Source organism: Nipponia nippon, unplaced genomic scaffold (assembly GCF_047370975.1).
Source record: "Nipponia nippon isolate SJK-2023a ecotype South Korea unplaced genomic scaffold, ASM4737097v1 scaffold_3, whole genome shotgun sequence".
Taxonomy (NCBI): Eukaryota; Metazoa; Chordata; class Aves; order Pelecaniformes; family Threskiornithidae; genus Nipponia; species Nipponia nippon.
In genome coordinates, this window is record NW_028262347.1 from 99,108,563 (window position 1) to 99,121,760 (window position 13,198).

At 38.4% G+C, this 13,198-nt stretch overlaps 1 protein-coding gene across 1 annotated transcript in view; it reads left to right on the forward strand.

Moving 5' to 3' along the window:
* Positions 1-13,198, forward strand: part of ZCCHC24 (zinc finger CCHC-type containing 24) — a 121,428-nt gene that overhangs the window by 14,168 nt on the left and 94,062 nt on the right. Inside the window, exon 2 of the mRNA XM_009467891.2 lies at positions 3,665-3,865. Coding sequence (XP_009466166.1) covers positions 3,665-3,865 — 201 coding nt within the window. The remainder of the gene's footprint in view (positions 1-3,664; positions 3,866-13,198) is intronic.

Sequence of the window (13,198 nt, forward strand, 5' to 3'; positions counted from 1 at the left end):
CTTTTCTATCCTGTTATAGCTTAAAATGAGACTCCATTTGAGAGGTACTATTTGTTGTCTGCTTTTTACAGAAATAGGTTAGTTTTACTAGTGGCACACTGCGAACACAAAGCAGTCACTGCTTTTGGTGGAATTCATTGGAGGAGCAGTCCCCCCGCCACCTCCCAGATGCGTACAATACACTCGAGACCAGAATGAGTCAGGATGCATTTCCCTCCTCTTCTCTGTTTTCCTTTCTACTGTCATCTGTCTGAGACCATCAACATTCTCCCTGTCACTCTGATCATTCCCTGGACATCCCCTTTGAGTATGAAGCTAATTCAAAGCTTTTGTTCAAAACTTTTCTTAAAAATCCCCTTTGCAGCAGTGCAAACACTTAGTAAGGGTTGAATTGCTGGTTTGCTCAATTAAGTGCCCCAGACAAAAAAAAAAAAAACCTATTTTATGTATCTCAGCAATATTCATTCACCCCTTGTCTTCTACAAAGACAAAACTGACTAAGTCACCATTTGCTTTCATTACATGTTCCTGGGCTTTCATTATTTGATTCCAGGGGCCAGGATGAACTTTCCCACCGCCACCCTTATTATATAACTTGGCTTTTTGGAATGGCTTTTTTCCTCATCTCCTTCTGAAGAACTGGAGATTTCTACAGCCAGCAACAGGATGTAGTGCTGTTTGCGCTGGTGTTCTTTATAGCATCTTTCAAGTGCCAGATTGATGTGTTTTTCACATTGACTCGGAGTTAAACAGATTTAAGACCATTTTCCAGGTCAGATTGGCAGGAACTGCTGAAGCAGTTTGCCTGACTCTATACTGGGTTGGATGGGCTGCATCTTGGGATCATCTAGGAATTTTCCTTAACGAATTCATTGTTCTTTGAAGCACCAGTGACATCAGCAGTGTCCGTCCTCTTCTTTACTGTCATCTTCTGGGATGTTATATTTGTGCCTTTTCCTTTTTTAACACTGGGCCTCAAGATGATTATAGGGAAGTGTTTCATGGTGGTGTGTGTAGACTGGATGTTTTGGCGTGTCCAACTTTGGCACATATCGCACAAATGCCCTGCCAGCTGAACCAGGTGGCCACTTTCAGAGCCTTGTGTCACGCTTCGGCCACAGAGACGTTGGTGGCTGCTAAGATTATGATTTAGTGTCACTACAGGCTGTAGTCTGATGGGACCCTGGCCTTTGACAAGGCTTCTGGCTGCCATGGTTGAAACAAACAAAAGTTTGTAAAGGTTTGCTGATAGAGTGGGCAAAACTGTGGTTATTGCAACCATTACATTTCTGTATTGACCTGAAACGTGCCAAGAGGGGTTGCTGGAGGAGTGAATTACGTAATATCCAGTCGTGGTGCCAAATTGCTCCCTTATAATGGGGGTAATAGCTCAGCGTGAAGGATATGTAGAAAAGAAAATAGTCACCGCTGTGAGCCATATGTCCAATTCAAAGCCCACTGAAGGCAGCAGATAGGTATGTTTTGTTTTGTCACTGGGTTGGCCCTGGGGGCAGAAAGAGCAGCCTCCTGATGGGCAGGAGTTACATATTCTACATTCCCAGGGGATGTTCCAGATTTCAGCAATGGGTAAAGAATTTGGGATTTCACACATTCTGTGTGTCCATACACCTTCCTTTCTATAAAAATCAGATAATAGGGAATTTGCAAATTTACTGATGGGTGTAATGCATGTGAAGTACTTTAAGAGTCTCTTGGCAAGAGGGGCTCTTAAAAAGAAAGATTTTGTATTATTCCAAGTGTATGGAAGAGAAAGTGGCTCCTAGGGAGACAAGAACTTCTTGAAGACCCTTAATTAATACTATTTTGGCATCCATAGCACTTCCCTTTCCTTTTAACAATCTGATGCCAAGAATTTCTCATTCCAATAGTGTCCAATAAATCTTAGAAAATGAATTCCAGTGACCATTGGAGGTATCTTTGGTTGCTTGATGGCTAAAGCAGCTAAAACCTTTTCATTAGTTTTTGAAATAGCTTTTCCCTTTAAAATGTATGAGTTTAACTCCTGAAACAAAGTGACTGATTCTCCTCTCAGCAGCCAGAACATCTTGCACCAGCACAGCACTATGCTGTGATGGGGGTAAAACGATGGGCATTTCAGTGCCAGGACATGTGTGAAGTCCCCCATGAGATCAGACTCTACTCTGTGGCCCTTTGAGTTGATCCTGCTGCTGTGCACCAGCTTCAGCTTTGTAAGAGGTGTCAGTGGAGCTCAGCACATTGTGTTTGACTATAGTGAGGGTGGGTGAAGCGGATTATCTGTGTGGCGTGGCCTGCCACTTAGGCTGAATTTTTATTTACAGTATACACCATCTGCAGTGGGATGGGATTCAGTGATAGTTGGGACTCATCCAGGTAACTGTGCCTAGAGCTTCAATATGATTCTTTCGGTATGTGACTGTTACCCAGAAAACGCACTTACTGTGCAGACATCCTGAATATTTGACATCTCTGAGATAAATGTAATTCCATTTCAGATTTATTTCACAAACTCTCTAAATCAATTTCAATGCATGTCTTCAATATGTATATGACATATATAAACATATGAAAACATATATGACATATATAAAGATTCCATTGAAATATTTGGATTTAATAGCACCAAAAACCAAGATCTCCACAGAGGCACAGATGGGACCTCTTCTTACCTCACTTTCCCAAAAGCCAGCAGTAATTCTCTGGTGCCAGGAGAATGACATGAGCATCGCATTATTGTGAGGTATATCAGACCTAACATAGAGATACCCTGTGAAATGTGTCCCATCATTTCAGCGTGGAGAGGACTGTCAATAGTTGGTCCTGTTTCTACAGTAAATCATTACCATGTTAATTTTTTTTTAAGTTATTATTTACTTTTTAAACTCCTACTACCCAGTTTCTTTTGAACCTTAACACATTAAAGTGAATGAATCCTTGTTATCTCCATTAGGGAGATTAGCTATTTAGGTGATTGTGGGTTTCCTGCTGTTCTAAAACTACAGAATGGCAAATTAGGAGCTCCTGATTTTGATTTGCAGATTGAGAGAGTGAAGATCCTATTGAGGTGAAGTACAAAAACTAGGTATTTACTGTTTATCAGGAAATGTTTAAATCACAGTAGGTTTCCCCTTAGAAAATCCAAGACAGATATAGATCTGCATATTTCTTGTTATTGTTTGAATGTGGGGCTCTATGTTGACTGTCTCATTAACCAGATTGGAAACTAAGAATTACTTTACATTTTTCTTGGTGTTCTTTTCCTTTCCCTGACTTTAGTATTGTTTGCCTAAATAGTTCTGGACACAAAAACGTTCCCTTTTGTGGGTTGTTCTTCCAGCTTTTTGCCTGCATGTTCTAACCGTACCATGACTGTGGTATGATCAAACACAAGAAAGCAATCATTGCTTAGTGGAAAGGTTGGACTAAGTGAACCATGGCAATAATTTCCCCAGCAGGGAGGTGACCAGCTCCATTGGACTGCCTTCAAGAAGTCTCTTTATTAATGACCTGTATATTGCTCTCCTCAAATATGCAGCCATGTTCTTAATGAAAAACAATTTCACATTTTTTCTGCTATTTTTATCCTTTCCCTACTCAGATCAGTCTCAGAAGAATCATTAATACAGTACTATATTTCATGTGACTTTTTTCTTTTCTTTTGCAGGCTCTGAGCAGCAGTCTGTATAAGAGTGCATCACCTTATGGCTCTCTTAATAACATTGTGGATGGGTTAAGCTCTCTCACCGAGCATTTCTCTGACCTATCCCTTTCTTCAGAAGCCAGAAAACCCAGCAAGAGGCCACCTCCTAACTACTTGTGCCACCTCTGCTTTAACAAGGGACACTACATCAAAGACTGCCCACAGGTAAGGAATATACAATATTCTGGAAAAATCTTCATGAAAATTTTCACCTTTCCTTAATTTAGTAACACAGAATTTGACTGAAATAGTTCTTTAGAGTGAATAGCACTGAAACAATATCTTGACAAAGTGCCAAGCTAGCCATGTGTTCTTTTGGTATATTCTTTATCACAATACTAATGGAAAAATATGCTATTTCATTTGCCTAATAAGAATTACAAAAGATATTAATCTAGGCACATGATAAGTAGATTTTGGAAACTTTAAAAATGGCTACTATGTAATTTTCTATTGCAGAGATTATGTAAAATACATTTTCAAGCAGCACACTGTATAATCAGTATGGCAATAGCACTTAATAAAAATATAACAAGTTACATATGCTAAAGGAGAAGAAATTGTTACACTGGATGAGGACTTTGAATCAATGTTGCAGTGACACAAGCTCCAAGTATATCTGATGCAAAATGTCTTCTGTCTCATAGAAGAGGTTTGCTATACTTGGCATACGTGGTGGTCTTGGACTCCCAGAACTTTTTTGTAGTGGCAAAACTGGCAATATTTATATTTCCTTAGAGAAGAGGTATAAACCAGTGTGCACTAAAACCACTCACCAAACTGCAATATTTTTTTCTGAGGCTCCAAGCCACAATGTGCAAGGTTTCTCCATCCTCTCAAGTTTCAGCTGGATGCAGGCGTGTCGCTGGCTTAAACTTTCACAACTCCAACAATATTCTATGTAGAGTCTCAAGGAAATTAAAGCACTGCGAATACTTTAAGAAATACAGATGTGGACATTACTGTCATCCACTTCACTATGGCTTTAACCTCCTACCCTCTTAACGTGTGACTTTCAGCAGAATTAATCTGCATAGAATTAACTACAGTTAATTCACTGTTGAGGATGTCAGACATACATAAGCCAAAACACAGGCGGAAGAGCATCTGCCAGCTGAGTAGGGTCAGCATGAAATCAAGTCTAATGTCAGATGAGCTTTAGCTGAGTGTATTCCTCCTGCTGTTATGCATAGACTAAAGTGTTTCCTTCATGGACTTCAGCTATATATCTTTAATTAATTTTAAGGAAAACTGTGGAATGAAAGTACATTTGCAGCCTTTGGTGTAGCACTTGAAAATATTTTTACTTCATATTATTTCAATATATGTTGAGTAAGGCAGTTTTCTTTATGAAAAAAAGTATGAAATTTTCCTTGCTAGGAGATCAAAAATACTCTAGTTTGTATACTTCTGTGTTTAATGTACTTAGTTTAGCATGTTGCAGCAAAACGTAGAGATAGGACCATGTAAAAGCATACATTACTTAACAAGGCGATTAGAACTACAACTACTAAATATGCAGCAGAGAGAAGTAGAGTGCTGAACTGTGGCAGATGCCTGTGCCGTGCTGTGTAATAAACCAAATGAATGCAACAGGTCCCTTGATGATCAATATGTGCAAGATGGAGCTCGCACAGACGGTCCCAAGTGAATGTGTCAGAGTTGGAGCAGAAATGCATTATTTATTTCATAGGTATTTTTACAGTTTGAGGCGCTAGAGATTAAAGAACAGTTAATGAAAACTGAAGACACACCCACAGAAATCCAGGAGATGCAAACAAATTAAGGTTTGGAAGTAGGAAGATTAATTTACTTAAATTGAACATCCTGTGCAATTTTTTTTTAAGATTTCACTAGTAAAGCCTTCAACTTTTCTGTGAACCAGGAAAAAGACTTCCTACAGAGTGTACTCTGTGGCTGGCCTATGAGCTAGTAAGTAATGAGTGAAGGAACACAGGACAGGGAGGCATCTGCTTGCTCACTGCATGTGGTCTTCTACAGTTACAAGCAGCCATATCATACAGTCCCTTTCGTAAACTGATCAGGTTTTAGTTGGGAAACATTTCAGTATTTTGCCCTTGTTACTGCTGATGTGGGAACCTGCTCCAGAACCTCAGTCCTCTCATAATTAGAAATCTTCCAATTTCCAGGATAAGTGTAATTCATGGGCACTTTATAGTCATTTGTTCTCCTGCCAACATTGTCCTCCACTGAAATAGCTCTTCTCCCTCCCTGGTGTTTATCTCAGGATGTATTAATAGACTGCAATCATATCCTCTCTCAGCATTCATTCTGTAGGACTGAGCCAGGTTTTCTCAGTCTCCTCACAAAAAGTAGATGGACTCTCTATTTCCCAGTCCTTCTCATGGCTGTCCTCTTGTGCTTTTTATCTCCTTGCGCATGCATGACTACATGTATATATGGCATCCCAGAAGAGATCTCATCACTGCCTTTTGCTGTGTGTGCCCATATCTGTTTCTATAAATCAAAGTTTGTGTTACTTGAAGAACAGGTGATGTGAAATTAGTTCTGCTTTATTGGAGATTTCTAACACAAGCGTTTTATGGTCTAGTCAGTGTGTAAGTGCTTTCTTGAAAAAGAGCAGAGTTAAGTGTTCACAGAAACTTGAAGCACTTCCCTTATTTTATCTAAATTTGAGGACAGATCCACAGGGGATGACCCTGTGTGCACGAGTTGTGTTCAAAACGTTGAAAACACTGGGCACAAGAAGGGAGTACCAACGGCAGGATCAGGCTTTTGTTATAAAGACCCATTTGTTACCACTGCTTTTCACAATAACCGATTTCTGAATTTGAACATTATATGCACTACTTAATACCTTAGATTTTGATGCTTAGTTTTTCTAGCACTGTCAAAAATGAAAGTTGTTTTGCAAATCCTACTGAAAAAGGGCTGTATCTATGCATTTTTGAAGTACTTAAATTTGGATAGAGAAAAGAGATAAACTAATCTGATTTGGACAAAATGCATATCGGTAAATCATATGGTATTTTTATTTTCTTTTTATGTAACTGCCTAATAAGAAACAGATTTTGAAATGGGGTGTTTCATGGAGTTTTTCCTGCATAACAAAGAAATCGTGTAACAACTTTGAGACTTTATATCCTCCCTTAATTCTGCTTGTTATAAACACTGTAAAGACGCGTGTTCTTTTTCTGTTGCTGTAAAAGTTGATGGTGTACCATACTGATGAAAATACATGTATCAGTTCAGATTTTTATCTTAAATGATGATCATATTCTAGGAGGTTAAATAATTATAAACAAAAAAGGCCAGCTTTAGTATTTGAATATCTTGGGTATCTGCAGTTTGTCCAATATCCTGTCAAAAATTATCTGTTTGGAAATTGAAATGGGATTTAGCAAACTTTTATTATTTTAGCACATAGCTTGTGTGATCTACAGTGATAGAAAGTGTGTTTTCTGTTTTAGAAACTACCAGAAATGAGAGCAATGTTATGACTGCAATTCATCATTTCCAATTTGCCTACATTTGCAAAAACTGTTGCAATTATTATGTCTATAAAAAACACAGCACTTTTTATCTTTAGTGTCATCTTTATAGCATACCTACATTTTCTCTGAACTAATTTTTGAGTTTCAGTGCCTTAGACGATAACATCTTACTCATACCTCTCTGATCTTCTTTCACATACAGAACTCTTATTGACTTGAATGAACTGAAAAATATCTAGAGAATAAAGGTTAAAAGCAGTGCTCTTAAACTTAATAAGGTGGCACTCTTAAATGATCACTGACAGTGCCATCAAATATACAAAATATTTCTCTAAACAGCAAGGAAGGTGAGGAATGAGAGTACTTTTCCTGTCTTGTTTACTAGTGGTTAGTTGCGTGATATATAAATATATACGTATATAGATTTGTCAAAACTTTGTTTACTTATTTGCGTACTTGAAGGTACTGTACCAGTGTACATCTTACATATGCATGATAACCATAGGTTTTCTTCCCCTTGCCAGGACAAATAATGATGAGCTCTGGGCCAGTAATAGTTAAGATATACGATCCTTTACGACATTTATTTATCCAGCAGATGTAGAAACTCATAGAAGACCTTTTTAAAAATGTTACGTTGTCTCTTTTCACGCATTATCATTGTAGTCTATATTTTTAAATCCTACAAAATATAAAAAGTGGGTTTGTTTGTACTATACGTGGCCTACAGAAAATGCATCTTGCTCTTTTACAGTATAGGGATGTTATGAACATTACCACCCTTCCATGATGTCATCACCCTAAACAGAGACCTATCATATAGGTTTAATGCAGAAAGTACAGGATAATGGGGTATGGCATTAGATACAGTATATGTGGACATTTGTGAATAAAACACCTAGCTCGGGTTCCAAGAAGTTGCTGAGGAATCGAACCTTTGCCATGGTTCACAATCTTCTTTGGGAAGGAAATATGTGGACACAGATCCTATACCTCATTTATTGCATATGTCATTCCTCTTGTTAATTTGGGCAGTAATGGATTAACAGCAAAGGCAGCAACAAAGTTTGTACTTATAGAGGTCCAAGCTCAGAGCTCCAGCAAAGCATCTCTGTATTCAGAGTTTCCAAACTCCTCTACCTTGTGTTTCTGCCAAGCACCAGTTCCATCTACTGGTCTCTCTGTCCTAACTTTATTCAAGTGCTGTCAAATCCTTTTGTGAAAATATGTGCAGGCTTAGTGACGCAAAAAATACATGGCTCCAGCCATGTTTTTCTGAATGCTGAACAAGGAGACTGCTCTGATCCCTGTGCCAGTGCCAGGCTCTCTGAAAAAATCTTCCTGACAATTCCTGTAAATTTCTACACAGGCAAGGAACTCCCCCATCATGGAGACTTGGTGGAAAAAAAAAAAAAATACGGGCAAATATCACCATTCTGCAGTCCAATCCCTGGTGCACTACAACTATTTAGTCCAGTCCCTGGGAGATACGGAACTGTTACACAGTGTGTTTCCCAATTTTACACTATACTCGTAGAGGAAAATGCATGTGAGTGCTCATAAAAGTACAGACATACTACCACAGACGTATACGTAATGGGAAACAATATTAGCTTCATTTTGCATTGCATTTTTAAATCTGTGAGTGAAATGTATGGCATGATCCATAGTAATGAGGCCAACACTGGGAGTCTTTCCATTGCCAACAGTGATCTTTGAAGCAGATCCTGTAAAACTAAAGTACCTTGAGAACACATATTCAAGTCAATGGGAGTAGTAGGTAATTACTGTGGCTGCTTTAGTTTGCATAGATTTGCTTTTGTGGTTTCATGCAGGATGTGGAAGAAATCAGTGTCAAGCTGAGTTTAGCCCTTTCTTCTTAGTCCATAGCTTGGTCTGTCAGATCATGCTGCCCTGAAGCTGTCCCTCCCTGTGGTCAGATACAGTGGGTCTTTGGCAGTAGAGTTGGCTCAGCAGGCAGCTATTTGGCTGCAAGATCGCAGTGACTCTCATGCCTGAAGCATTAAGCTGATTTGCCTTGTGCCTTATGGTTGTGCAAGGACCTCAAATGTCTGCAAAACGCAAGGAGTCCACAGCTGGGCTTCCACCAGGTACCAAAGGCTGGCTAAGATGGCAATGACGAGCAAGCTGCCATCTTTACAAAGATAGAAAGATTTTACCTTTCTGGGTTTTGGCTTAGAGATCTTAATTTTTAAAAAAGCAAAACAAACACAAACCTCTTGAAATGTATTTTTCTTTTTAAGTGGAAGATGATGTTTCAGAGAGCTCTGGAATGAAAGGAGGTCACAGACTCTGAAAAATCTTAAAATTCACTCTGAAAATAATAATTTTTGACAGTTGCTATATTATGCAATAGCCTTTTGGATATCGGGTGATGGCTTCCAAGTAAACACATCTTTTGTCTGTTGAACTGAGTGAAATATCAGTATTCTTATTCAGTTACAGGATGAGGGGTTAAGCGCTCCAGTCCTGCAGGAAACCGAAACCCTGTATGGCTCAATTTTGCAGGCTCCACCATAGTTTTTGATCGGAGGTTGATTGTTGGCATTTGATATGGTGCTGTACGGGTGTCTCTTGTTTATGCTTCAATTCTGTTGGCTTAGAGAGTTATTAGAGACCTGACTATGCAGTCCCTGATATGAATGAAGTGGTATTTCAATCACTAAAATTAGTATTCCTCTTACAGAGATAAAGATGAAAATATGGGACATATAATAAAAGAAAATGACACCTAAATTAATCTCTGGTGCAGTAGCACTGATTTTAATAAGACCAGTACTGACAGAGAACCTGTATGCCTATATTACAAGGAGGAAAAATCTGTTGATCTCTGCTATGTGTAATTGTTTTCAAACTGCATGTGGCACTCCAGAAAACAAATCTGTATCTATCCAACCCCTCAGTTCTCCATCTTTGAAATACATTTTGATACATTAACCCATTTTGTATAGTGCATACTTCTTCACCCAAATGTATCTCTGTAACGAATGGTAATTCTTAGGTGTTCATTCTGTAAATATCTATGCGCACACTAAACTTCCACTTTATGTCATACTGGAACAATTTGAGGTTCTCAAAAGTCTTGTTTATACACAATATACTACTTTCATGTATTCATATTTTTCCACTCAGAACCTGCATAAAATTATTTTAGATGATTTGGACTTGGCTAAGATTTTGTAAATTACTTTTTTAGCACATGCAGCCACTTTGACAACTCCATAATATCAAATAAACTACAAAATTTATTGCAGCGTTGTTTGTTTGTTTCTCATATACTTGAACTTAGTCCTGCAAAGTTTTCTCAGAGTTTCTGAGTTTACCTGGATTGATTTTCTCAGATCATTTCTACTTTTATTATGAAGACTTGCAGAAATCTTGTAACAAAAGTATAGTGGGCTGCAATTTTGTCATATCCATTTTGTCACATCCATTTTATCTCTGAAAATGTAAGCTGTTTAAGAGTCTGAAACATCAGAAAATACTCTTTTCTGTCTGTTTTGAAAATTATGAATAAGCTGTGCATGTCATGGCTTTAAACCATTTATCAGATAAGAAAGTAACTTGGACAGCTGTATGTGAGTAGAGGGGATCCAAACAGCCCTGCTTTGACAGCATGCTCCCAAAGTACTAGTTTTAAAACTGTGGCTATAATATGTGGCATTTATGTCCAGTTGTTTGATAAACTGGGTGCTTGGAAAGAAGCAACTAACAAACCAGAATAAGAGCAGTTAGATAGTGAAAAAGAAAACAGAAGTATCTAGTGACTTGTGGCTGTGCCCCTTTCCTGTCTAGCACACTAGTCGATATTACATTCCCAAAAGTCTGGAAGACCAGCCAAAACCAAACTCCTCCTTCAGCACCATCATTAAGCTGTTATTACTGTGGTTCTGTCTTTGTTACTGATATGAGTTCAAACTTGTTTTGCTGTGGGAAATGCAATGTAAACAGATCCAATAAAGGCAAATACTGTAAGAGGGCACGCTTGTTTGGTCTTTGCGGTGACCTTGGGGTGGAATCTCAGGTCCTGTGCGATGGTTACCAATGGACTGTGTGACAGGTGTTGGAGGATCACCCAGCACAGAATCTGAGGTTTCACTGAGGTTTTCCAGCTTTTTTTTTTGTTTACCTTTGGATCTCATTTGCATATTCACTATCTAGAGAAATTCAAGTCGGTTGCCCACTGACAACAAGGGGAATATCAAGAAAAGAATGTTGTTTAAATGTAAACCTTTATGGATACCTGGCATTTCAACTGAATAAGGTTTCAGCATTGGTAAAGCCTCAACTGGGTCCAGGTTGAGCACAGTAATTCGGGGAAGACTGGAAAGGAGAGAAATTAATTTGGGATCTCTGAAACACGACTTCTGTTGAAAGACTGAAGAACCAATGCTGTTTGCTCCCACAAAAAGACATATTAATATAAGTTGCAAATATGTAGAATACCTTGCATGAAGGGCACAGTTTTTTTTCCAGATCCACAGCTAATGAGTCCAGAGTACTGGACTTCAACTAGGGTGCTCTTTCTGACTGTGAGGCATTGAAATAGAGTGCCTGGGAAGGCCCTTGATCATTGGAAGACTTTCAGAACAGCACAGATAAAAACATACATCACGATTTTCACAGGTGATCCTGTCCAGGGACAAGTGAGAGAACATCCCAAAGTGTCTCCCAGCCTTATGTTTCTACTATTGTATATCTGCATATTAATACAACTCATTATCTTAAATGTGCATTATTTATATTTAAAAATCATGCACAACAGACCAGATCCAAGTCCTGCGAAAGTCTGAAAGTCACTGGAAGACTTTGATAAACTCCTTTGAAGTAGACCGAACATTGCATTGGTCTAAATCTGAACTCTATTTACCAGCACTTTGGTATTTGCTTAGTTTGCAGTAAAACTCCTGATAAACCATAATTAAGTGCTTAGCTTGCAAATTAATACTGCGAGCATTCCACTTGGGAGGGAAAGTAACGTCTGGTTTCCAGCCCTCCACAAGCTGATTTATAGATAAGGTAGAGAGAATTACCAGGTCAAAACCACACTAGTTATCAATTCCTCATTTGCACTGATAAGAAAGGAGTAATGGAAGATTAAGTAAATCATGTTTTCTCACTTCGTAAGAGTATTTTGGTTTAGTGTGAAATATAGGTTGTGGAATTTTCATCCATGCTTGGAAGTGTTCAAGATCTGACTGGACAAAGCCCTAGGAAACCTGACCTGAACTCAATGGTTGTCCTGGTTTGAGCAGGAGGTTGGACTTGGTGATCTCCTGAGGTGTCTTCCAAACTTAATGATACTGTGATTCTAGTCTATGATAATTAACTAAATATTTATGCTCTGCAATAAGAGATTACTGATTGTTCTTCAAGATCTCTGTATCTCCCAGCTCTAATGTCTACCACAACCCTTCCTCACTGTGCTTTTAAATAAAATGCTCTTGCAAAATACAGTACTGCTAAAACATAAAAGTTGAAGCAACAGGCATTTATTACAACAACAAATACAGAAAACAAAAGACCCTAAACCTTGGAAATAACGCCTGTCAAAATGTTCATTCACAAACACTTCCTGTAAAAATGTAGCTTCATTTAATCTATATTTAGAAAGTCAATCAAATAACTACTTTTTCAAAAGGAATTTTCTCTAGGAAAATGTCTATTTCAACAAGGTGTTCAGCTGAAAAAGCAAAAGGTTGAAGCAGACATCTGAAGTGGAAGAAACATTCTTTGCTTGGCAATGTTTCATAAGTTTCGTTTACTCAAATGAACATTTATATATTTTATATATCATTTCCCAGTTTCTCAAAAGTGAAAATGCATTTTCTGCTAATCCCCATGCCCAGTTAAAGAAGGCCTACAAGGTCTGAGTAGAGGCTGGGATGGTGTCAGATAAATGGGGCATGCTCTGGCTGTTGAAGAGAAAGCGACTGTCAGGGGAGTGAACTGCCTTGTCTCTCCCTCCCTTTTCCTTTTAACTTACTGTACAGAGGAAGAA